The sequence below is a fragment of the Prenolepis imparis genome, unplaced genomic scaffold (genome assembly GCF_030444845.1).
Source record: "Prenolepis imparis isolate NDT839.2.m4 unplaced genomic scaffold, iyPreImpa1.0 SCAF_4, whole genome shotgun sequence".
Taxonomy (NCBI): Eukaryota; Metazoa; Arthropoda; class Insecta; order Hymenoptera; family Formicidae; genus Prenolepis; species Prenolepis imparis.
In genome coordinates this window covers 14680366-14708329 of record NW_028141162.1, presented here as the reverse complement: position 1 = coordinate 14708329, position 27964 = coordinate 14680366, and the positions used below count along the sequence as shown (strand labels likewise).

The following is a 27964-nucleotide window of genomic DNA, read 5'->3' as shown; positions in this document are numbered from 1 at the left end:
ATTCATTAAAAATAATCGTAAGAGCGATTAAAATTAATTGAACATAGAACACACACTTTCTCTCCTAAAAAATAATATTTATTAACGATAAACATATTGTTATTATTGTTATGTAGCAGTGCATTTAATTTTTCGAACTTTGATAGCGCGTTTAATTTTTTATACTTTGGTAGCGCTTCAACATTCGTAAAAGTAACAACACAGTATTTCGGCGTGTGATACATTTCACAAAAGGTATCACAATCAAAGAAAAATATGCGCGCAGTGTTTTCGTGAATCCAAATAAATCTCAATAATATCAAGTGTCAATATGTAAAGTTACGTTGATAAAAAAAAACATTAAAATTTGTTATGCGCATTTGTCGTTACCGCGTAAAAAAATAGCTTCGGTAAAATTAAATATACTCATCCGTCTGTTTAACAAAATATAAAAAATGCAAATACTCGAAACGTGCTAAAAGCTTGAACTGACTGACGCAGACAGGGATCATGTGCCTTTTTTCCCTATCTCTTTCTCCATCCATTATGTCTTGCTATATCCGAAGAAAGATCGTAGAGTCCCATAGCACTTGCTATCCAAAACTTTCGCTGCCGCCCTAATTTCTCCCGCGTGCGATTGTCTTCTACTTTCGACTGCTTTCCTTGACTCCTTCAGGAACAGTGGCGGAAATTCTTGTCTGTCTAAAGATAAACGCGATAAACCTAAGTCGCGAGATATAGAGATATAGAGAAATTCTCTCTTTGAATGAAATTATACAATTTGAAAAAAAAAAATTAATTTATATAACATATATAGCATTTAATATCTAATAAATATTTTTAAAATTTTCTGATATAAACATTTTATTTCTGATATAAAAATATGTATATAAATATCATAAAATATTATAAATATAACTGTTGTTTTATTGAATAAAAAGATTTATTTGCTTTTTTATGAGCTTTTTGATATCAAAGCTATATAGCAATGTGGGACAAAAATATATTTTTAATTTATGTCGCGTTTGTGAGATCTCAGAGTGTTATAATCTGCCACTGTACGGAAGTGAGTAAAGTGCTGCGTCGATTTTAAGGAACGACGATGTCGCTCCTATCTCTCAAAATTGGTTAACGCGAGAAAACTCGCTCTGGGCGAAACCGATGAAGCAAATAATCACGCAAACAACCAACTTTCACGCCGAAGAAACGAAGGAAAGACAATGGTGTAGCCTCGAGCGTCTCTACAGACATTTGACCGGAAACACACGGGGTGAAAGAGACTGTATCCCTACCGCTATAAGACCGATGTTGACTTTGGAAAGAAAGTTTCACGATAAGACAAACACTGAATTTCATTATTTTTTTCTTTTTTTTTCTTATAACTGTTTTGAGCAAATTTTAATAGTGAAGTTACAGAGAGAGGTTTACGATGAGCAGCAATATTATAACAGAATACTTTTAAATATCAGAGCTTTTTAATAAAATATATATCAACAGAAATAGATTTAATTTTTTCATTTTTAAATTCAGGAAAGTAAGTAATTAAGGATCGATCCTAGAGAAAGCACATTTATCATAAAAATTAATTTAATCGTGTAAATTTTATCGTATATAAATAAGATTAAAAATGTTTAGATTGAAAAAAATATTTCAATTTATCGATATATATGCCTGATAATAATCTCATTTAAATATTATAATTGGATTGCAATAATGCAAATATCTGCTGATTTTATAAAGCTTCTCATTTATGCCAACTCTTTGCATGAAATTTGTAGTAATTAAAAAATGACTTAACAAAGTAGAAAATTTTATTAATTCTCATTTGTGCGCAATAAAAAGTCAATGCTATAACATGGCGTTAATTAATTTTCGGTGAGGTAATTAAACGCAAAATATGTGTTAAATCAAAACAGCATTATCTCTTGACAATATAATATTTTATATCATTTCACACACGCAAACTCCAAGACGGAAATCAAACAAATGAAAAATATTACATGGCACTGTATTCGGGAGAAATCCTGAAACTCTTTCGGTAATCCTCTTCTTATGTGAATCTCACACAAACTGTGTCACGAGTCCTGAGGCTACATATATAGCTGAGTAGAAGGAAGTTGGGAATAGCAAGGGGCGGCACACATTTTCGACAGTAAGAACGGAAGAGGGAAAGAAAGAACGTTGGAAAGACGCGGGTGCGAAAGCCGTTAGGAATACACACATACTCGCTGAAATACGGGGGTGAATTGAATTCGACAAATCTGAAATAGATGGCGAAGGCATCCGGGCGGACTTACGGTTAATAGAATAGCCGTCGCTGAACACCCGCGCTGCGAAATGTGTGCGCTGCACGTACATGCCACTCTCGCGAAAGAGATAATTCAAGCGTTCCCGGCCACGTATTCGCGCGGGAACTATTCCGGTCTCTTCCACACGTCCGGCGGCGACCCACTTGTGTGTGTCGCGGATTCGATACAGCCCGTTCCAGATCGAATCGATGTGGTGACGGGTATCTAAAGAATTCACTCGGCATATATGGTTCTCTGAATTCATAAACAGCTGATATTCACGACGTGCATGAAAGAATCGCGGAAGATGTTCAGCATTCTTCCGTGAAAACGCCCTCTTTTTGTTTCTGTTATGAAATATATTTTTATCGTGTCCATTTTATATATAAAAATGTGTTGTGTAAAACCAAAACCATTTCAGTATGAATACACATTTATTCAATATACGATATTTATGGACCGCGAAATATTTTTAGAATTTTATTAATTTTTTATTGCGATATAATTTTTAAAAAATTCATTAAATAATATTTCTGTAATTCAATTTATGTAAAATATAAGTTTTTATAATTTTTATGGCATTTATGCTAAAATATATTAAGTCATTAACAGTGAGGAAATTTTTTAACAAAAGTTCATGGTACAATACTTTGAAATTTTCTTTTCAGTCTTTTAAAAATGTTATTTTTTTTAAAACTGGAGGTGAATCAGTAATTCATATGCACGATAGTTTGCGCTTCAAGTGCCATAACTTCTAACCAATTTGGCATTTCTTTGAAGTGCATATTGAAAGAGTCTCCGCTTAAGTGGTTGCTCTCAAAGTGAACCGACTCTCTGAGAGATCTGTCAAGTGGCCAAGCTTTTAGAGCAAAGGTAGAAAATGGCAAGCTGCACGAGATACCGAGCGTTTAAAAAGATAACGTCGCGATTAGAGTCCTTAGACAGCTGATAGCTTTTCTAAAAACGATCTTAACTATTATTATAGATATTAATTTGTATTTAAAAATTATTTTTTTAACGCTCTCTGAAAGAGAAATATTTACTAAACACATCGAACACAAGTAAATTTATTCTAACAAACTGTATTTTCTGACAAACGAATGAACGTAAAAGCTTTTTTATATAACATATAACATTTCAGTAATAAAAGAAAAATAATAATATAAAAGCTAGCACGCAGTTGTAAATATGTAACATCCAAAGCAAAATTACAAAAAAAAGAACTGTCAAATGTTTCGATCTTTTTCGGATCTTCTTTGATGATTCACACAAATATTAAATTGATTAATTAATTTAGTTTTTCTTTAAATTATTGAAGAATGAACCGAAACGTTTAGCATTTTTGCTTATCTTTTTACGCTCTTTTAGCTTCGCTTGCAGTTATGATAAATAAATATGCACATGCATCTGCTCTTTCATCATCGCTATTTTGTAGAAAAAGTTATAGATGCTTGTATATAAATATATAAACCGAAATATTCACCTTCTTATATGGCAAACACTTCTCAGTTCCTTTGTTATCGATGAATATAGAAAAATTACCCATACTAACCGTATTTATTCATCATCCAAGCGCCACGTGTCGTTCCTATGATGAGTACAAATCCAACGTAATTGCGGTCGGCACGTAACACGAAACGAATCACGTGTCAGGGATAATTCCGAAATGCATCGCGGGCACGTGGTAATCGCGAGGAACCACGAAGATACGTGACGTCGAATTAATGTTAGCGATGAGAGAGTCGAACAAGTCTCTGGATAGAAAATCGGATCGAGGAAAAGCCGACCGCGATATAAAGGCATTAACTCTCTGCGCACACGATTATTTATAACCATAATCGTTAATATAGAGTCGCTCGCACACATACATTTGCAAGCGGCTAATTTTTCAACGGGGGCGATCCCCGAAACTTAATGATGATATATCGGGAACAATCGGCTTGCACTTAACGCCCTATTCGTTAACCAATCCGTCTTTCGTCCCATCTTTCGACACGCCGGCGCTTTATTCGGATCAGCGTTACTTAGCGATAATGCATAATTAACGAGGCATCTCCGGGCCGGAATGTTTGAAGGCTCGGCTGGCGCGTGTAATCCAATTCGAATTCGCTAGCATATCCGGAGGTGATGGATGTACGTAAAACACGAGAAGGTATAGTACATAGAACGAGAACGACCGATAACGTTGCGGCGACGAAAGCCGGGGAATTGAACGAATAGAAAATCGGATCACACCGCAGTTGCGAATCACGAAGGAATTGCGGAACGAAAAGTGTCGGCGAGAAATACAGAACTATATATGAGGAGCGCTGTGTGTGAGGAACTGTATTCATTTTTCAAAGCAACAAGTCTTGGAAATCCGGTTGAAGTAAATTCTGCGCGCAAGACTAGAAAAATTCACTATTCTTTATTCTCAGAAACTCAATTTTTTATTTCATGAAATATTCGTTGAGACTCTTAGATATGCAGCAGTTTCTTTTTTTTTTCCCTTGATAAAAGAATATCTCCCTAAATTACTTAAAATTTTGCTCTCTCGGGTTTACGAGGAATTTCTAACATTTCTATCGCTCCGGTTCCGCTCGCATCTCGTCAGTTGGCTATAAATCTCACGGCTAGACAAAGGCAGGAAAAAGATGAGAAACATCAATTAAAGTCGGATCCTGGTCTGGTTTGATGATGTTCGGAAATTCCGCGATGGCGGGGACGTAGGAGGCCCCGGGGCGATCTTCAAATCTTGCAACAGGCAGCAACACGTGTCCACAAGATGTTGCCCGCTTATATTGTAATTATGGTTCACGGTCACTATACATTCCATTCTTTCGAAAAAGAATTTTATGATCTCTGCTCTTATTAAACAAATTAAATCCAAGAAATAATATTAACAAACTTTTTTTTAATATCCGTAAAATGTTTAAAAATTGATATATTTTTACTAAAACTTTCTTGGGTGTAATATTTCTTAAATATTATAATAAAGCAATATATATATATATATCATCTCTCCTGATGTGCGAAAACTTTATTCTATAAAATATTCTAATAAAGACATATCGATTAAAGATAAAAATAAGAGCATGTTATTTAAATGTTTATAACATAACTTTGTTGCGGATATAATAATTTTATTTTAACGTAATAATAAGAAAAAATTACTTTCTTCCGCGACTTTTTACGATCAATATTAGTAGTTACGTACAACAACTCATTCTCTTTACTGAGAACGCTGAAAATTGGAGTCGCCACAATTAAATCCACATCAGTCGTTGCATTAAGTTCGGTCGTTTCGTTGATGGAAAGCACACAATTTCCGGTTCGTTTACTAATGTCCATCGCGGACGGAGGCTTTCTCCTTGCTCGTGCCCCGATGTATTTCCTACGGGACCGTATCCTGCTTTTTGAGCTTTTTCCTTTTTGATGAAATGGTTATTACTGCCGCAATGGCGACAGTTCTTTTTCGTTCTGTTTCAAGTCGCGAGCATCGAGACATCGACATCAAGGCTCCCGAGTAAACCGACCTTTATACTTCGCGTCGGGACAAATATCGCAAACAACCTGAGCGTCCATCAAATATCTATATAATACATCTTCCGCTCAACCTTTACTAAAGTTGCCCTATTTTCTTGTATTTTTCCTTCTCTTCTTTTTCTTCTCTCTAAAAACGGTTATTTGAGTTAGTGCATTCGTACGATTGAAACTCGGCCATACAAAGAGTGACGCTCGACAAAAGTAACAAGTTTATAATAATTTCTTATTACATATAAAATTAAGCGGAATAATTTTAACAATCGTAATTTTAATAATGATAAAATATATGGACTGAGATAAAATACGTAATTATTATACTTTCATTATTATACTTTAATAATCTTGTGACGATAATTAAAAGCTATACCTACCTATCATTTTTCCCAACATTTCTATAATTCCTTGTTTTATCTTTGAAAAGTTATTAACTTGTCCTATTCAACCCAACGATGTTATTTCATTAACGAATTGCTTTATTATAACTTTTTCTCGTGGACATTTGTTAAATGAAAAGAATAACTTTAGAAAATGTTTAAAACGTTTCACTCCGAGCCAAGTTTTTCGCTCGGTAACGAAATGCCACGTAATAAAAAGCCGCATTTAGCTCGCGAAATGCATAGAAACATTTCCGTCCGGGAAAATGCACGGCATCAGAAAATGTAAAGCATTCTTCACGGCGGCCGAGGAAAAGCACTCTTTACTGGCAATTTCAACGTAGCGCAGTGTCGCTTCTGAATTTTTATCGGAACGTGGCCGATGGCTATCTTCCGGACGTAAGGATTTTCATTGTTCCGGAGATGCAACGCGAATATATACGACACGCGGAATATGTATGACCCTCGCTTACGACAACTGGGTGGCGAGTTATGAATAAAAACATTTCCCGTTCGGTAAAGCAAACGGATACCGCGCACCGCGCCGGTTCCGACATATGTATACGTCCATTTTTCTCTTCGTGTCAATCCTTCACCGGGACGATAATGCGCCCCCGGTATACCGTGTATATATGTACCTCGTTCCGCGTTCTCGATCCCATCTCTCGATCAGATCGCGGCAGCACCTGCACGCGCAAAGTCAGGCACCTGGAGCTGCCGTTTTTCTGCGAGGGCGATTAATAATTTATTTCCAGCGCGTGTCACCGGATATTGTCGCGTATGCATGCTATTTTTTGTTTAAACGCTCGCGCTCGGTTAACGATCTCGGTAGAATGAAATCGTATCAACTATACTGCGCGATTCGGATACGTGTATCAAAAGTTCATAACATGGTGCAACAGTATTATTTAATTACGAGAAATTCGAGTGTATGAAGCTGGCGTCTGATTTCGTGGAAACTCATAAATAATTAAGAGTTCTGGCTTTATTTTTTTAATAGTTCTAGAGTTCCGCTTACATATTTATATTGTATATGTATAATGCGAAATAATAAGATTATTCTAATATATGTATGTATTTTATTTGTTACAGGTAGCATTGCGATACACAGTGCGATTCACACGTCGTGTCGAGAGTGCCGTGTAAAGTTTCGCGTGTCGGGAGTGCCGTACAAAGTATCGGGCGATCGTAATTATTCGTGTTTTCGCGAGTGTCGTGAGTGCTACCATGGACCAAGAGAGGAGGAGGAGGCCCGGAGAGGCATCGGGCAACAGCGAAACAACTGTGAGGTATGCAAAATAAAAAAAGAAAATATATATATATATATACACACGCACACACACATGTATATTCATAATTGGAATATTTTGTTTTCAGATCAATGTGCTGTGTCCTACAACTCCGCTATTGCACGTATCGGTGAGTGAGAAATTATTTATTTTATAACATTTCTGTAGCGGTAATGGGGGTGTATGAAGTCTCATTTCGTGAAAACTCATAAATAATTAAGAGTTTTCTCATAATAACTCATAAATAATTAAGAGTGTGGCTTCATTTTCAATAGTTCTAGAATTCTTGATTGAATTTAAACAAATAGGTCTGGCCAATAAAGCAATTTGTTTAAACTATTAAGAACTCTAGAGCTATTGAAGATAAATAACTCTTAATTATTTATTTATTCCACGAAATGAAACGCTATACACGAAATTCGATACTTAATTTTTTTATATTATTAATAGAATTGTACGATTCTCTTTATATTATGTTTATACATATTTTATATATGTATATATTATAATGATCAATATTATATTCTTATAATTAATCAAGAGGATTGTGACGGTATTGCAATATTCCCAACAAAATTAATAATCGACATAATTTAATGATTATAATTACTATGAAATAAATTATTATTTTTAATTTATATTATATTAATATTCGAATATGACGAATATGACGAAATATGGAGTTGCTTAGAAGTAGTATAATAGAATATTATTACAAATTACAATCTTACAATTGATCTTACTTAAAAGTATACATTTTCTTAATTATGATATTTGTAGGGGACGGTATACCTAAATCTTCTTAATTATAAAAGAAATTTAGAAAACAAAAATATCCTCTCGATTCTCTCAGGATGCATTACATCTTTGCATTGAAAATATTTTTGTAATTAAGTTTTCAGTAAAAATGGTTGGGAAAAATATTAGTTTATTAAAAATCTTATGCTAAAAAAATGAATATGTTATTCTCTTAAACTGAATATTTCACTAACCTTCAGTGAAAAAGTTTACATTTTGATTCTCCGCATTATATTTTACGGATTATATAAGATCTCATTGCAAAAATCAGTCATTGTCACTAATTGAGTCTCCTCATTGTTAATGAGATTTCACTGTTTACAGTATATATACTATACTTATAACTGAAATTACTTATATATATCATTTGATAAAACATTTTTTCTATTTAGGAAAAGTGTATGTTTATATTTAACATTTATACATAAAAATTCTTATACATAAAAATTATTTCTTTCAATATCAGTATCAAAAGGCTTATTGATTAATGTGCAAAATCAAATTTAAAATACGCAATTAATTTCGTTGTTTATGACAACTCTATATTTGATTTCCCTCTTCTTTTTATCGCTCTCTCGTCGCTCGCTCTCGTTGTCTCTCTTGCATTGTAATCTGTGTCACCCTAAATCATATTTCCAACATCGTCCGTTACTATCGTCGCGTCAGAATACTCGGATAACGAAGCTTCGAGTCGTTGATAGGCAGAATTCATTGCGCCCCCCGGTATCGGTCAGCCCGACACCGTTCGCGGAAATATGTGACTTCATAAAGTCGATCCCATTCCACCCTGCTGAGCGCCTTATCTCATTCACCCCCGACCGCAAAAGCCACCGCGGTAAATATTAGACAGAGACAAAGGAGAAACTAAAACGAGGGAGAACGATTCCGTTTTAACAGTGAATTTATGGCTGCGCGTGATTTTCGCTTCGAGGAAGATTTCCGGGAGAAAGAAAGAAAGACATACACAGAGAGAGAGAAGAAGACCAACGCTTTCTCGTTGGTGTTCCGCAACCGTGAAAATACTTTTCCTCGCCGATAACGCGGAAACAAGACCGAACGAGATTGCAATAGCTCCGGCGAATGTGTGCATTATAAAGAAATAGCGCAATCTTCGCCATGTTCGCGAGGTGGTGGTAAGGGGCAAAAGAGAGAAACAGAGGGAGGAAGGTACCGGAGAGGATCAGGGTGGAAAAATGCGCAAGGGAGCAAAATGGGAAACGGTAAAGAGAACATTCAAGTTGTCTCGGGTGTTCCGGGGTTGCCGTGGCACGCGTACCTAGGTTCTCACTCGTGTGAGGCCCTCTTCGACTTGGGGGGGCGCGCACGTTGTCGTTGCAAAGAGCTCTTCCACCCCTGGCGAGTGAAATATGGATCTTCCGGCTCGTTGCACACACAGAATGGAACAGCCAGTAATGTTATGCGTCGCCGTTGCGTCACATTGCGTTACGTCTGAAGGGTTGCGGCCGGTCGTGGCCAGCCCTGACCGGACAGAGAAGGGCACGTAACCGCAACGACACCCCTGCGTCGAACGATCGCGTTCGACGTTATTATTAATACACACTTCGCCAACCCTGCGCGCGCGCATAGTTTCATCCCGACAACGGGAAGAGTGCATTAAGCCTCACCCTCGCACCGAGACGGGACACTTTATAAATAATGACTGTCGCGTCCTGCAACGCGGAGGGCGTATGTAATTTTTTTTTTATAAAATAGGATCAGTGATATACACGCAATCTCTTCATATATTATTAATATCACGTAAGATCTAAATTTATATGCGTTTATGCCCCGAATTATAATGGATTTTATCCAGCAAGTTAAATGACTGAATCACTTTTCTGCAGAATTTTGTTAATATTTCGGTTAATTGATTAAATAACATTATTGTAAATATTTGTTACACAATATATTATTTAGTTCCTCTCGTAAAAGGTCTCTTGGAAATTTTATAAAGTCTTTTTTTTGTAAGATCTTCGTGTGTGTTTTCAGTATTAACACAGTCCATAAATAAATAAACGTCAATGCGCGCGCTGTTCCGCGAGTAACTAAAACGAATGGAACTATCCTGTGTAAACCCTGAAGCACTTTAATCCCATCGTCGTTTGGGCCCTTTAAAGTTTCAAGCATTGAAGATAGCCGTTTGTGTGCTTCGCACGCGAGAGCTTTATAGATATCGGAGCTTAAAGTACCGCGAGATAACGGATATCTCAATAATAATAATACGCTGGCGTGGTGCAAGCACAGGCGCGCGCTATGTTGGATTACCGTATACCGGGCTGCAAACCGAAAGGCCGCGACACGGGAATGAATTAAAGCTCTCTATCCCCTTTAAGCATTTGCACAAAGCCCGAAGTTTAAGCGAGACTCGGAGAGCGTCGGGGCGCACTTCGGTGTGAATGCGCGAGATAAATCAGCTTCATTATAGAAAGCGGTCGAAAACGCGCGCGCGCTCGCGCGCGTGAAAGAGAATTACATAATACGTAATATGGGAGTCAAATATACCGTGCGATATCCGTGCCATACATGTATATGCGCTTAATCCGACGGCTGGTTCAATTAATACGCGATTACGTAATACGACGCGGCCCGCGCAAACGCACATCGCAGCCGTAGAAATTACGCGCGGGGAATTCCGCGGGTGTCGCGTTTTCGCGTTTTCCGCCCCGTTCGCGTATTTATTACGGCGATGGCCGACAAATATGAGACACGAAGTACGACGGTACGTGCGTGCAGCCCGCGGGCCAAGTTTGCAGTCTCGCGAAAAGCACGCGCGGAATAATTATTATGCGCGACGCATCGTACTAGCGTATTACACCGCGATACTTCCTGTTTAATCCTTCCGCTTTCTTCTCGGGGACTGCTCTCTCTCTCTCTCTGTGGTGTGCGCCGTTTTCAGTGAAATTTCCACAAACTTGCGTAATGTGATTTTAATTTAAACAGACGCGCGTCTATATATTACACGTGGCTTTATTATTAAATGACGTTGCTTAATATTATAGCATATAATATTGAGCATTAAATATGATGACGAGTGACGAATAAAATTAGAACGTATTTTTCGGAATAAATTTCTGCAAGATTGAACATTTAATTACTGGATATTAGACATTAGTTATTTAATTAAAGTTTCTCATATTTTTTTTAAACTTATATATTCTCGCGAAATTCAAGACGAATACTTAATTAAAAAAGCACTTGGCACCTGTGTTTATACATTACAAATAATATTATACAATTTTTCAAACTAAATTAGTTTCAATTATTCGTTGTTCGAAAAATAATGAAGTCACATTGGAAGTTTCCAATCATTCTCAGATCTTTATTTATTTATATATATAATGAAAAAACCGGGAAAAGAGGAGACACTCGATTAGAAACTATAACATTATCCTTGGATTCGTTATAATTAATTAATATTGCGCAAAAATATTGCTACATATAATTTTTATATTTGCATCCGATGGAAAGATCGCGGACTGGCAGCTACCAGCGTCTCTATTAATCTCGACAATAAGACTCGTCGTTGAACGTCCGGGTAATCATGCCTTTCAGATGCGCTCTCAGTTATGCATCTCACAGCAATTATTCGCGCGCGGCCTCCAAGCATTGACGCACAAATCGACCGTGTCGTGCAAATCAAAAGAAGTACCTCCGGTGGAGTCCGCAGTAACGAGCAACCTTAAGTCAAGCGCCCGTGATTATTACAAGGACAATTCATCGGCATCCTTTCGATGCAAATCTAATTGCCGTCGTATCACGTGATATCTCTCTCAATCAGGGTTCATCATCGCATTGTTCTTCGGGATCTCATGGGTGGTCGTGGCAAGAGACAGGCGCGGCACCATTCATTTTCTTTCCGTCTCTCTTGTTTCGTGTTTGGCCGCGTTAACCGCCCTACTTTGCACACCGATAGCAGTAAAGTTTAAAGCCGTATAATTAAAAAAGTGTATAATTAGTATATCATGGAGCGCGTAATCGAGTCGCTATCTCGTTTTATCGCGTTCCGCGCCGCGATCGAAATAACAGGTATCGCTCTCGATGCCCAATATGGCATCCGTTTGCCAAACTGGAGCATAATCTCGTTTCCACGGTTTCGTGAATTCGAAGAGACCTACTACAGCCATAACGGCAGAACACCACGCCGCGCCGCAGCGGAAAATCAGTCCGATAACGATAACGACATTTACAACGTTGCTGCGCGTTTGCTCACGGAACGGTCGATCGGTTGTTCGTCCAAACCGAATCATCCCTGTATATTTGTCCCACGGCTCTTGCCGTTCCACGCCACAGCGATCGGAAAGAAGAGTTTATCGTTCCGTGAAATGCAAACTGCCCGGAAACGTAAATAAAACATTTAACATTGCCGAGACCGCATTGTGGAATCGGATGCGGTCTCTCGGTTGCGAATTGTCGTGATAGCGGTATTTTATTTTCACTTAAGTTGGAATTAATTTCTGTCTCTCCGAATATCGCGATCAAAGATTTAGTTATTATTTCCGAGAAAACTTTTTAGCGTCGCAAAATTTATTTTAAAAAATGTTACGCAGAACAACAAAGTTATATTCGACGGAATTATAATTTCCAAAATTTTATTTCTAGCTCTATAACATTTTCGTTATCTTGATACGTCGCACTATTTTTTCTTCCACGAAAATCGTATTCTCCGTAAGTTGATTTAACGCTGCTACGCAACAAAAAACCGTAGAGCATATCCAGCGAACAGACAATGAAGCTCTGCTTATTCATGCATCTTGCGAATCAAAAGTGATTAGCGCAACGAGGCGCGACTTTGGCGAATCGCGCATCAGCGAGCCTGCCTCGATAACGATAACGACATTCGCATTGTCCCACGGGACGCCTCCTATTTCTACCCACTTACCTATCTATCTACCTCCACCTATTTGGCAACATCCCGACGAACAATTATTCCCCGGACGGAATATCGCGCAGTCTTGTTCCGCGACGTGATCGCGATTGCTATGATCAATCCTGGAACGGGCGTGCATCGGCGCGTGAAACGCGCACGGAATGATTTCAATTATCCAAATGAACGTCCACATTGAATTAGACGACCATAAGCGTCATCCCCCGATGTTGCGTCGTCTCGCGAGGGATGGCGATGCGATCCTCCTCCGGCAAGGCCTCCCCCGAAACTCCATCAAAGACGTATATTGCGTCGCGTCCGCGCGACGTTTCTCGAATTTTGAGCCGTTCTCCGATGAACACGGCGATGAGAATTTTCGCCCGACTTACCGAGAGTTTAATTTCGCGGGCGAGTCTCCTTGACGGTTAAATGACGGGGTGAGCGCGATGGAAGGGAAGATTCTATTCTTACTGCGAAAGGGCATGTCTTCGGCGCGAAGGAGTTTAATCCTAGCATGGATGAATGATAAAAAGAAATGTCAAGATGGAAGATCGTAGATCCAACGTAATTGAAACCGATTGAAAAGCTTTGGGAAGTTTATTATGAATCGATGCATTAGAGCGATGAAGAGAGAAAGTATTTGTTTATCGTCGACAAGTACTTTTCACGAATCGTAATTGATTTTTCTAAATTCGTCTTTGTAAAAAGGGGAATAAAGAAGAAAATAAATTTTTAATACTTTATTTTAGCACACTTTTTAATAAAATAGAGTTTAATTTATAATTACGCGAGTATTTTTCAAATTATTAAAATTTATAAAAATATGCAACGAGATATCTTTTATTCATCATTTATATTTACAAATGCAATAGATTTAAACGAGATATAAGAATATATAAGATATAAGAATAAATTATGCGATGTATTTACAAATATTTAAAACGATGATGTGTATCTTAATATTTTTCTCTCTGCAATCATAATTCGAAATTACGTAGATTGTATCAGACATACTGAACATAATGAACGCAAACTTTTCTAGCAGAATTTCAAAATAGTTATACAAAGAATGAAGGTAATTTCATTAAAAATTTTGGAATGGCAATTTTCCAATGTATCTCTTACGCGGATATAACGGCAAGATGCCTTCCGGGCGAGCGAGAAATATGTGGAAGGAGTACTGCTAACAAAAAGTTAATTACGAAATCATCCGAGGCAAAGAAACCGCATGGATCCATGATTCTCTTTTTTGCTCTCTTCGCGGTCTTTCGGTTATCGGGTCCCCTCCTTCTTCTCTCTTCGGCGCCCTCTCTCCCGAATTCGATGCCAATCCCATTCTACCTGCTAATAATGTGGGTTCTTGTCCCGGCGAGCCAGAATGCAAATTATTGTGCGTGAATAAAATTTCAGCTGCCGCCATCCGGACTCTGTGGTTGTCTCTCCCCTATCTCTCTTTTCCCCCTTTCGTCCCATTTGCCAGTCGCACGGAAAATAACACTCGCATAAACCACGTATGTCCACTACGAAACGTACATAGAATCTGCGTGTACGATATGCACATGTAACTAATGCGTTATTATTTGTGTCGAAATACACATCGAAGTAAAAAATATAATATGATAAACCGTGAATTGCGCGAATATTAAAAAAAAATTTTTTTTCGTGTTTTATTTTCAATTTCCAAAAATATTTTGGAGTCTACAAATGTTTGGTTATCTATTAGACAAATTATCAAAGCATTCGACAAATTTGTCATACCGCGTATGAAACATTCTAGCCTAAATCGATTTTGTTCAACAAAAGAAATACTCACACTTTTTAAAATAACAACATTTTAGCGATATATAGCGATATCCGAGAGAAATAATTGTTATTACATAAATGTACGCTGTTCTTTAAAAAAAAAAGATATATATATATACATATGAGATTACAAGAGAGTGCATCGCAATTTTGTACCGCGAATGATTAAATACGCTGGCAGAGAGTCGCGATCACGTGTGCACACGTCAAGCAACTAAAAGATCGATTAGACGTGTTGTCTCTATTTGAACTATTTTGAACTGCAAATCCATCCCCGGAGACAAACGAGCGTCGCGGCATTTATGCGAACGCGGGTGACGGCAGCCGGTGGTTGCGCAGCTGGCCACGTTCCTCCATCACCGATATTAATACGTATGCATACGTCATTTCGCGGCGTGGCTAAGCAATGTTTATCGTGCGTGCAGATCAATCACCGTGCCGCGGCAGTACACCAAATTGCTCTATGATCTCTCGCAACTATCCCGGATTCGGGGACCGCGACGCGTAAGAATGTTCCTGGACATTATTGATCTTCTCGCTTTGGGGTTTGTTTATGACAGGGATATGCCGATGGCATGAGAGGGGTGTAGAGTGCTGCGAGTGCGATCATGAGGAAAATCCGACAGTTGTGGAGCCAATGTGCGTGACAGTGGCTAAAAGCACCCCGCTCATCATTTTTTTTTGTCATAGTCATTAATTTACTCTCGGCATGATCGTATAAAACGAGGCACTCTCTTTTGACGTGAATCATCTCATCCATTTCATTCAGTTGTATAATGCATAACCCCGAAATATAAACGCCAAATCAAATCAGGAACGAAAGAAAATTAAACGCTATTTAATGCGTACTAAAAATACTATCAAACTCTTGACGCTTGTGTAAGCGCTTTCCAAAATAATTACGTTACTTTGTTACAAGAATAAATTATCAGCAAATACATTTTTTTATAAACGAACCACAATTTTAATAAACACGCGTAGTTAAATCTTTAACATATGTAATATAAGTAAAATGAACACATAACTCGTAGAAACTGTAGAAACAACTTAACTTGCGCTAGAACGTTATGACGCGTATGACGTTCGTCCACTTGGCTCTTCAATTAGACCTATCTAAATTACCGTGACCGCCGATTTCAGCCAATCGGTAAGGCCCGTTTACACCAGCTATACATCCACACATCATGTCGCGGGACCGGGCATTGGATTAGACTCGACCGCGCGGGAAGATATGTGCGCGACCCAGCTGTGATTCTCATTGAGCGCGCTCATCAATCACTTAAATGTAACACGCACACGGCCCGATATCGCGAGCAACCCCTTCCTACCCTTCCTATCCGCTACGCACCTCCCGGCTCATTTTGTCCTGACATCTGTCAAACGCGACGAGGCCCACCGCGCGCCGCGGAGTTTCTTTTCTTTCTTTCTTTCTTTCTTTCTTTCTTTCTTTTGTATTATTCACCGATGCAGTCGCGTCTCGCGCGTATAATTTCGTATGCGTTCCTAAATAAGTCCACTCGGACGGTCATTACCATTGATACCGCTTGTCTGCCGTCTCTCTCTCTCTCTCTCGTCGTGCCGGTCCCACCATTTGTTTCGGCCAGCCCCAGGCCGGACACACGCACGAACATCACGGTTACGCCCGGGACAGGTTCGTGAAATATGAAGACTTTAATCAAAAGGACGATGGAATAAGAGCGGGAATCTCGGACGAAAACTACCGCGACGTGGACAGTGAAGAATTAATGATCGACGCGCTCGATGGAGAGGGGTCGACGATCCTTGAAAATGAGCTGGCCGCGATATTCTGTGTCCCTTTGTATAACGAACGAACGTATATACGTATGGTGTCCTGGATTTGTCAATGCTTGGTCGCTTCGTGCGTTTGTGCGACGCGACTCGCTACGAAGATTAATAAACGCGCCGGTCGAGTAACGAGACTTGAGAGAAGCACTTCTTTCATAGGATTCGTCACTATTGTTTAATATGTTCGTACAACTTTTTTGTAGAGCCTGTGCATGAGAAATTAAGGAAATGAGTCAATATTTCATCGTGTAGCTGTGCGTATTTTAATGCATATATTATTTGAAAAGAGAGATTTATGTCATTATATTTTAAATATCTTGGTAACGAACATATAAAATCTTAATTTACTGATTAAAGAAAAAGAATTGAATATAAACTCTTTATCGATGCAATGGTAGAGCATTATGTAAATTATACATAAAGCAGTTTTATTTCAAAGAGAGAGAGGAGAATTTAGTGAAAGATTTTTGTAGACAAATAATATATAATTATATTTTTGTGCTTATATATATATTTACATTTGTATTGCTTTTAAATATGTGTAATGTATTAGTACATTTTCTATTAATGCAATTAAATAATTGAATCGTAAAAGACTTATTTGAAAAATGTACTTACACGCAGTAAAATTCTGCTTTATTTGCAGAAAATCACTTATAATGTGATTTAGATTCTCTTCTGAAATAACATGTAATAGTACTGGCACCGTTGCTACTGGAATTGCGTTTTTATAATCCATAGAACAACTTTCGCGAGGGAAAATGCTCGCGTTAATGGAGAAAAAAGGATAAAAGGAAGGTTTTATTAGACAGGATAATTAAAAATGTAATAATTTACATCACTACGCGAAATGAAGGCTTTAATGAAAAGGATAAGAGACGCGAGCGGGCGGAGGAGTGATCGGAGGAAAATTGCAGCGACCTCCGGAATAAAAAGTTAATGAACACTGCAAGACTCGTCCGACGTTATAATGCATTCCTTATTGATTATCTTACTCGTTCTGATGGCCCGGTAACGTAATAATTAATTGCGGAATATTGATTATACGTATACGAACTCAATACGTTCAGTCGCGTCCGCATATATACGTCGAAGCAAAAGCTTAATTCTACATTCTTGCAATGAATTATTCCATCGTTCCGACCATTATTCACCGATTTCACATTAATCCATGCAACGATCGATTTTCCATTTACTATACACGAAAGTCAAACGTTCGCGTATATATGTATATCGGGAAATTATACCTTTTATTACCGCGAACGTTCGCCGATCGAACTCGAACATGAGTGCGCTTCGATTTTTATCATCCATTATTTATTCAATTGTAATCTTGGCATCAAAAGAGATTTACGGAAAGGTAAATTTCTTTACGAGGTTTCTTTTCGCACAAGTAATGGCCAGAGATGCGAGAGTATAATAGCTCGTGCTCGGCAACAAAATAATTGAGAAACTGTGTATGTACGTCGGTTTACCATAAAATATAGAGATCTTAATTAAAACAATAACAGACGCAGGAAAGAAAGAACGACGCGAAATTGTAGCGACAATGAAAAATTAACATTAGACGCGCGTAAAAAAACATTTGCTTTACTTGAGACACATTATTATTTATCACTTGACTTGATAGGTTTCTCTAATCAGATGATATTCATTCAAAATAAATTATGACAATACTGTGAAAACATTGACAGCATTGCGCCGCTATTGTTCTGTTTTAATTTATAATTGCATTTAGTTTGATTTTTCTATTTTTATCGTAAATAGATATTAATTTGAATATTCTTTTCTCTCTCAAGTGTTAGAAAATCTTCTGTATATATTTGATACTTAATTATAAAAATTTGTTAACGCGTGTTTTCTTATATAAGTTTACATCTTATATATCAATTTATATCTTTACTAAGATAAATTATAGTTAATGTGCAGAAAATTAACGAGTATTTTAATATTTAAAAAATCCAGAACATTATCCTATTATCTTTAAAACATTTCGCACGCGGTTACAATAATTTCCCAGCTTAAATGGAACGTCCGCTTCGGCTGTATTTCATTCATCTCACGAGCTTGCACAACTATTATTTATGCATGCTGCACGTACCTATTACCTGCTGCGTCCCGCGTAATCGCAGACTAAGTCGAATCTCGCATTGGCTCCCAATATATATCGAATCAGTTTGCAAATGCAGCGCGGAGCAGGATCCGCCGGAAGGTAAATGTAATCATCTACATCTAGTTTCCATACTAGACTGGGACCTAGTTAAAGCCACACCTGTCTCGCAGTAACGCTATGATTGAGTCATAATCGAAGACAATCGGAATTGTTGAAATTCGCGCAAATTTCACGTCGAAAAAGCATCTCACATAGATATATATATTTCCCAAGTAATTATTTAGACCATTTAGAGTGTATTCCTGTTTTCTCGTAAACACCGAAACAACGATTAATTCCCATATCGCGTCCCTGCGCGAAGATTGATTGATCGCTTACGTCGCTCCTACTAAAAATTCAAAGACAGCGAACATCAATTACCTCGGCGCTACCGGAAACCGCGAAAATCCCTAACGGAAGGCAGTTTTTCTCTTTCCACTTTCAGTGATTGCCAAAGAGATTTAGTGCCGGTGTCGAGGATCGTTTTCGACCGGGCCAAATACGCAGTTAAGATCTACACCTTGGAATTTATTCTACTGTCTGGCCTAACACACGCGTCCGACAGCATGCCTGTGGAATTTGAACGCCGGTGAACTTTGGCGGTTTGATCTACGCGCGACGGATAAGTTGTAACTCACCGGTTATACCGATACCAGAGATAGTGGAGCGTGTTTGATCTGACACTGATATGTTCCCGTTGTACAGAGTGTTTCAGACCCACCGCGCTACCTGTCAGTCGCAGATTCTCCGCGCAAAGTTGATCTTATTTCGGCGAAGATTCAATAAAAAGCTGTCATTTTTGGCACTCTTTCATTTTTCAACGTTAAATATCGCGGCAATTTAATCTGCAAGCTATATTTCGATTATAAAGTGATCACTGTAAATAAAACCAATATAAAATTATGTGAAAATCAAAATTTATACGAAAAACATCTATTTATATTCTCAAAGGTTTAAATCTCGTAATTTTGCAATTGTCGTTTCGCTGATTCATAAATTTATTTATGCTATCGATTCTTTTTCTATTGAATCAACTGACCGATATTTTTGTTATTTATTCGCAAGGATAAGTTATTTATGCGCAGTAGATCTGTAGTACATTCTGTACAGTGGAAACCGCGACAAGAATACATAGCAATCGTTGGATATTTATCTTTTCTAAGGAGCAAAGCTATCTTTCAAGGCGCGCTCGATTTTTCTCGAGTATACCGAAAGTATGTTCAAATCAAAACAAATCAAACAAAAATTAGACATGATATTCGTAAAATATAACACGAACTCTACTCAATCAAAATTCAGTGAGAAACAATACAAATTAATATAAATTAGTTTTTACAGCCATTTTTAATCCATTGTAGTCCAAAAATATTCAGTTCTTTAACTGATTCATTAAATATTTCTCTGACTTTCTGAAGTCTGTGTCTCTTATAATCGCATAGAATTAATTTAGATATTTTAATAAGAAATCAAATTTCTCTATTAATAAATACTTTCGATATTATGAACGAGTCATGGACCATGTATCTATTTTATATAGAAGATTATATGACGTTAAAAATACGAGAGAATGAATCAAAGTGCTCCATTGTCTCTCCGTGAAAGGATAATAATTCCTTACGTACACGCAATCCGAACGGAGACGGCGGCGACGTGTTCGGAATCTTCCACAATCGGACTAGAATTTGTTGGACGTCGATCACGGAACGGATTTTCTTGCTGCAGTCAGTAATTTCCCTAAGGCATCCGGGTATACGATCAAAGACGAAGTTCGATATTTCTGTAGACGACGAGGCGCGGCGCGGATGCGAAAATAGGGTAGGGGAAGGGAAAAGCAATAATCCCTACATCGGAGCAATTCATCGGCGGGGATTTCGTGCGGGATTGCATCAGATTTAACCGTGCTATCCGGTTAAGTTCTCGCATTTTGAAGCTCTGCGGACGACTTCGAGACTCGCGAATGATTGGAGAATTCAAAATCTGAAAGAGAAAACGCGCAGTTCGTCGCGCTCGCGCGCATAGAGTAGATAATGTTCTCCAATTTTATTCCGACTCTGAAAATCCTTGTGTTCGCCGAAAGACTGAAGTAAGCACTCGATTGAGAATGTGAATAAAAGATGTTAAAAATAAAAATAATATTCACACGCGCGCAGCATGAATATATCTGAGAAAGAATCTTGCTAACTCTCTCCGAGCTTTAAATTTTGTTGCGTTGAGAAATATTATTTTGAGTGAATATCTCGCCGAGAGATAGCTATTTTTGCACATTTTCGCCCGTCTGCTTCGAGATGCAAGCATCTTCTTGATGTAAGAGTCGTAGTACGCTAAAAAGAAGGTGAGATAAAATTTTTGAAAAATAAAATTTTCTCTCTTTTTCTGTTCTCTCTCTCTTTCTCTCGCTCGCTCTCATTTTTGGAACAAAATCATGCGCTGACCTAAATGAATTCTACCATTGGAATCACCATTTTAATTTACCTGCTGCGTCGACATCATGTTGATTTAATTCAATGGAATTTAATATAAGATATATCCGCGCGCGCATAGTATGTAGTATGAATTTGCATAGGTTAATTCTGTTATTCTTTGTACTAGTGTTTGTATCGTGTATCAATTTTTCTCGACAATATTTCTCCGTTATACATATACATACACTTTTGTTTTAATTTATTTTATTACTTTGTTCTAGCTTTATTATATTATATAATATCATACATAATTGTCATAATATACAGTATCGTGAATATCAACAATCATATAATTAAATATTTCTTTTCAATCAGGCATAAAAAAAGCTTGTTTAAAAAAATATTACGTATTATGTATGCGTATAGTAGTATTAAAATAATCAACCTTTAAATTAACCACGCTATGCGCTGCTCACAATTTCTACTAATCAAACTTTGAAAACAAATATTAGCTTGTCGAACTTTATTTCTATAGATGAATTCGCATATTAATTTTTTACACATATGCCGGCAGAGATAGAAAAGTATCGAAAAACAGTAAATTTTTCGTATAGTATCGCACGCTTTCTTTTAACAAAATTATGTGTTGACTGTCTAAATTAGATCTACAACATTGTTATCGTTATACTAGAATACCGTTCAATTGAGTGATTTTTGGCATTACAATTGCAATTAATATTGTAATCGCATTCGGCGAAACAGTAAAAACAGATTTTTGCTCAGCCGCAATTAGTTGTATGATTGAAACTGCAACACTTCGGGCTCAATTAACGGCGAATTTACATAGCGTAATTGCATTATTGTGTACCATAACCAGCGTTATTTTTTTAATATTTTTCAGTAACGCGCGCGCGCGCTTCCTCATTTTTTGAGATATATATATTTTTATTTATTTATTCATTCTGAGTAAATTACTCTACCACTATCTAGTTGTAATTCTGAAATTTAAACACAATCAAAATACATAATTTTTCCAATCCGTTAACATGAAAAATTTTATTTAAAAGATTGCAGTTTATCGATATATCCTGTCGCACGTGCATATAAAATAATACGACATTAAGAAAATTATGATATATACTCAATTTTTTTTTTTTTTTTTTTTTTTTTTTTACTAGGAAATTAATCATCTTTGCATGTACAAGAGAAAAAAGGTTCTCGTCACATAATGTTTTCTTTTGAGGAACGCATACATAATCTTCATTCAATACGCAAATTAGCTTGAAAATGAAATCATTATATCCAAGTGTTCATCAATCGGATAATCGCGTCTCGCGCAAGGATAAAAACTGGTCTTCGTTCTAGCGCAATTAGTTATGCTGCAACACTTCGGCCTTAATCGACAGCAAAAATCGTGCCATTATATAGCCACGAGATAAAAGTAGGAGAGGAAGAAATAGAACATTATGCGCGCGATCTCTCGTCGCGATTTATTTCTCCAAAAGCCCCGCGGGCGTGCAAAGTCATATCGTAAATGCGGCTGACGCACGATGATACGACATGATGAGATTTAATTATTGGAATCGATCGCGTATATACGCTTTTAATCGAATGGGCGTGGACACGTCGATCGCACGAATAAAGGGCCAGGGAGTTGCTTGATAGAGATAGGGATGGCTCAAGCCGACTTACGACCGACATATAAATTGGAGTAAACGCACGCTTCGGTTTTGTCCCGGGGAAAGGGTTGAGCGTTCCCGGGACGAAAGGAAATGGCAATTAACCCCGACGTCGCTCGGACGTATATCTGAGATTCTCGTCGAAATCGAACATTGTTTGCGTCTGCCACCGTTGAATAAGCGGCCTCTCGAGCCTTTGTTCGATGAACTGGGCGAGGGGGATTCTTTTAAGGTCAATAAGAAGGTGGACTCATTGCGGATATATGTCGAATGGATTTTCCCCCCCTTTCAAAGCTTGTATATTATGAGAAAGATTGGAGAAAAAAAAACAAAAGAAAAGTACGCGATATATGAAAAATCATAAAAGAGAGATCGTGTAGACAAGAGCAAGAGTACAATAATTTATCCTTTGATGAGAGTTATAAATATTAATAAAAATCAAAATCAAAGATTGTGTAAAAATTTATATTATTTTTGTTGTTTTTAACGGAATTTTTATATATTCTCGTAATTACTATGCATGGAAATTGCGTTCCTCTGCTCTGATATTTTTTTTAAACGCAAAATATTAATCAGTAACATAATTAACAGCTAAAGGTACACACGTTATCACATATTTTTCACATAATTTTATTTTATTTTTTTAATCCTTTTTTTATATACAGACAACGTTCATCGTGTTGATTATTATTGAGACATTTTGTGGAAACCGCATGAAATCGCAATTCGTAATGCGCGAATCGTCCCGCATTTACATACGGCCAAGTCGAAATTCCGCATGGAATCCTGCGCGGATTTTCTCCGTCAACATGCAACTAAATTATCAGAATTTCGACGTACTAATTCGCTAGTAAATCTAGCTTTTGAAGTTACGTATCGCACATATGCGGTCGCTCGCGGAGTGTTTTGCGTCCGTGCGAAACTCGCAAATTCGCATTCACGGGATCGCCGCGAAACCGTCGAGGGCGGCGGCCGTGGTTGGCGGCGATCCGTGCCCAGCGGGAAATCCACGGAATTGTAATGAAGCCGGAGAGAGAAAGGATAAAGAGAGAGAAAGAAGAGAGAGTATAATGTCTAGAGTAAGCGCAAGAGAGAGAAAAAAAGAGGAAGGGGGAGGGGGTGATCAATCTCCAAGACATAGGACTTCCTGATATTCCACCCTTCTCTCGCTCTCTTCTCGAACGGTAAATCACAGCCGCCGCCGTCTGCACCCAAAACACCCGCCGTTTTTCCAGCCCGTGATAGTATTCGCGAAATCAATAACGTCGATCGCGTCCCACTTTTCAGTGTGGAATGCTCGCCATCGCCGTTGACAGAGAATGCTTTATTAAAGTCCAATCAAATCGCCAAAGGCTACACCGGTTATGGCGCGAGCGCGCGCGCTTGTACGTTATTGGGTTTATCGGAAATTTGCTGAGTTCACGCCTTGCGAGCAACCGATGGCTCCAACCCGGAGATGATTTCTTGCGGTCAAATGGAAAGCTCATCTTTAATTCGCGTCGGTACAAGAAACGAAAAAGGGGTATAAGGTTTTTTCTCGAAGTTAAAAAAACAGATATAAGGTGCATAATATATGTATATAAAAAATACACACATATTATAATTAAAATATAATTAAAATAACTTATAATTAACACAGATGTACTTTAAATATTTATGGTTATACGCTAATAAAGATTGGAAATAAGTATAAAAGAAACTATTAGTAAGAACATAATTTATTAAGAAAAGAAATTATTGTTTAAATGTGAAAGAGGATGCCATTATATTCTGGCTGTTTTTAAATCGCTCGCGTCTTAGGAGCAAGTTCTGCGCACTGCGGTGGCTAATATATTTTCTTACGACGAAATTACGCGTTATTAGAGATAATTATAAGCTTATCGCGGCTACAAACCAGCCTACGGCCAGCTGCTATCGGCCGACGATTCCGCTTTCTGCAAACGACGTTAAACGCTCTTTGATCACCCTGGTTGGGTCTAGACGTCGCCAGTTATTAGTTTGTTTTAGCGTGCACCGTGTCTGTGTCCCCTCTGTTGCCCCTCTTTTTTATCGGCAATTAATAGACCATCATCGTTCCGGATGAACGTTTTCCGCGCGTGATTTAATCATTCCGTCGTTTTTTAGCACCAGTTTATTGCGATTTGTATTAATACGAGCGCGGGTCCACCAAACGAAGCGACAGATTCGATGCGCGAAATTCCTCCGTTGATGGGCTGTAATTATTCGTATATTGAGCACAGTCAACTTAATTACTTTTTAAGGACCGGGTTCTCGCTCTTCGCGAACGTTTTTATAATATGCAATGAATATACACAAGGTATCTGAAGGAATATGCTAATCAGCGACAGAATATTCTTTGATGAATATAAAATTCTTAATTTTCGACATCGAAAATCTTAGCATTTTTTAATGAAAATTTATTATAAATTAAATGAAAAAAAATATTAGATTTTGTTATTCATATTTAGATTTTTTTATTTTTATTTAGTTCTTTAATTCAATTTATTATCTCCTGAGATAACTTGCAGTATTATTTTTTTATAATATTAGATCACATTTGTGCACTTTTTTTTCAGAGTTTTATATCTAAGCAAGTAACACGGCGTTATCGAAGCGTCAACGTTGCATGGCAAACGACTATTTATCATTCTAATCTGATTCGCGTTCTTTAACGTGCGCGTATATTAAAGCTTTATGTTTATTAAATTTGATACTTTTCATTTGTAGTTATAAGCTTTTCTTCGCTGTGTGATTGCATTTGCTTTCACAAAAGAATTGCTAAGTACATCTAACATAAGCAATTATAATATTATAAAAAATAAATTCTAATTTTTATCTTACCTAATATGTTAAAATTTCGTCTTTGCAGATAATCATAGAAGTAATATTTGAGATCGAGTAAAAAGTATAAATATTGATATAAAAATACGTATAAAGAGAGAAAAGAAAGAATACAAATATCATATAAAATATTATTTAAAATCAATATTATATTATTTTAAATCGGTATTATAAAGTTACATAGTTTATTGGTTCAAATTTATTTTACAGTAAATTATTACAGTGAACTTAAATTTTATCATATGTATGCATTGTATAATAGATATATAATAATAATTATTAGTAATTAAAACATTTTATATTTCATTTTACTGTCATGTCATTTCAAAATCATAAGAAAGTAACATCTGTATACTAGTTGCCCTAATTGTTTTACGTCCCATTTTCATTTAACTTTTTCGAACCGTCGGAAAATTTCATTCGAGAAATGGTACGTGTTTTTACAAGAAATCTTACGTTCGTTCACACGTCGTCGTACGCGCGACCTATCGCACGATTCGACCTGGAAATAGCCGATTTCATGCGGAGATTTCTTCTCCCTTCTTTTTCCTTCCCGGTAAAGCTTCATCTGTCGAAACGATAAATTTGGCCCATCCAAATGGATCTTCCACTGCGAACGCAATCGCACGACGTCGCTCTGCCTTTCGTTCGCCGGGTGGATTTAGGGATGACGAGCCTCTGAAATCCGTTTGATTGTCTACTCTTTCGCCTCCTTCCTTCCTCCTTTATCCTCCTTTTATTCTCTTTTTCTCCATTGCGCTCGTGTCAGATTGCGAGTTTATCCCCCATTCGTAATCAAATGATTTGTTGCCTTCTTATTCCTTTTATTCACAGCATATCTCACTCGCGTAAAATTTATTCTTTGCGTTATCTTTTTTATACTATTTGAATATTGTTTTTATCGAATACATATCCGATTAAATATTACGCGCTATTTATAACACAAATCGCGCATATTTTACGTTTAAATTCTCTCCCGATACATTTTCTTATTTCATACTATGTTCCATGTTTGTCTCTCTTTGAATGAAAAATGTATCTTCGGATTAAATTTATATTATTATTAACTTCTATCTATATAACTTTTGTCTTTCTATAATCTACAACATAAGAAATTTATCTTTTCCCATTTATATTTAATCTGTCAACGCGATAATAGCTGAAATCAAGGGTTTTGAAACATACTAAGATCTTTCATATATTGATATTCTAATATATTATAAATATTTTACAAAACTAATCGAGGAAGATGCATAAATAATAATTCATTTTATATTAAGATTTCTTTTTCTGAGATATCTATTTATTCTGCTATATATACGGAAAATTATATTCTATTAAATTATATGAAGAAAGAAATAGAAATTTTCAACTCTATACGAATAAAAATATTAATAACAGTTGCATGTATATGCAAATTTCTGCGTATCGTATTTTTAAAAATATGTTCACATATTTCGACATGATGCAATTTAAAGGAAGGAGCATAATTATACCTTATATAGCAAGACACAAAGTCGCAAAATATCGTCCGGGTTATTGCATCCAGTGCTGTCAGCGCAGGCAGTGCCTTGATTGTTGCACCGGGCCCCGAATCTTGCACGATCGCCTAAGAACGGCTCGGGAACGGCAAAGGACGCCGGAGGCACGGCAGCGTCTAATTATTATCGGGAAAGGGCCTCGCCGAATGAAGGAGGACCGGCTGCATAGCACGATGTCGTCCTCCACGTGTGTCCCCGGTCGTGATTGCATGTCGCGCTATTGCCTTGTAATCTCACCTCTCCACTCTGTCGGCACACCGTCACCAAGACTCTCGTCCTTTACCCATGCTGCGTTTCCTCTCTATATATGCTCGACCTCGCACTTCCGTCATCGATTCTCGATAGTCGAGATACATTATTGATCATCACATCCGATTTCGCCGTAGTTCGCGCTACGATCGATTTTCCGACTTCATATGCACGCCATAAAGCCGCCGATTTCTCATGCTGGATGTAACAGTGTTATAGATGCGTCTTGATACAAGATTGATTGCAGATTAATTGATTCGGTGAATCGAGATAAAGATTAGCGTTGGCCCTGCAGATATATATTCTGGTCCGACTGATTCGAATGAAGAAAGTTATGTGTGCGTGTTTTTGCTGCATCAATATTAATATAAATA

At 37.3% G+C, this 27964-nt stretch overlaps 1 protein-coding gene and 1 long non-coding RNA gene across 4 annotated transcripts in view; one reads left to right on the top strand and one right to left on the bottom strand.

Annotated features, from left to right (window-relative positions):
* The window catches only part of LOC145934865 (uncharacterized), a 116593-nt gene that overhangs the window by 16515 nt on the left and 72114 nt on the right, over positions 1-27964 (bottom strand). The gene's annotated exons all lie outside the window — the stretch shown is intronic.
* LOC145934864 (uncharacterized) overlaps positions 1-27964 on the top strand; it is a 128466-nt gene that overhangs the window by 30027 nt on the left and 70475 nt on the right. For all 3 annotated transcript variants that reach the window (XR_014425120.1, XR_014425119.1, XM_083035682.1), the window contains exons 3-4: positions 7259-7455; positions 7544-7585. Coding sequence is in view for 1 of the 3 variants with exons in the window: in XM_083035682.1 (XP_082891808.1) it covers positions 7259-7455; positions 7544-7585 (239 nt within the window). In the remaining 2 variants the exon portion in view is untranslated. The remainder of the gene's footprint in view (positions 1-7258; positions 7456-7543; positions 7586-27964) is intronic.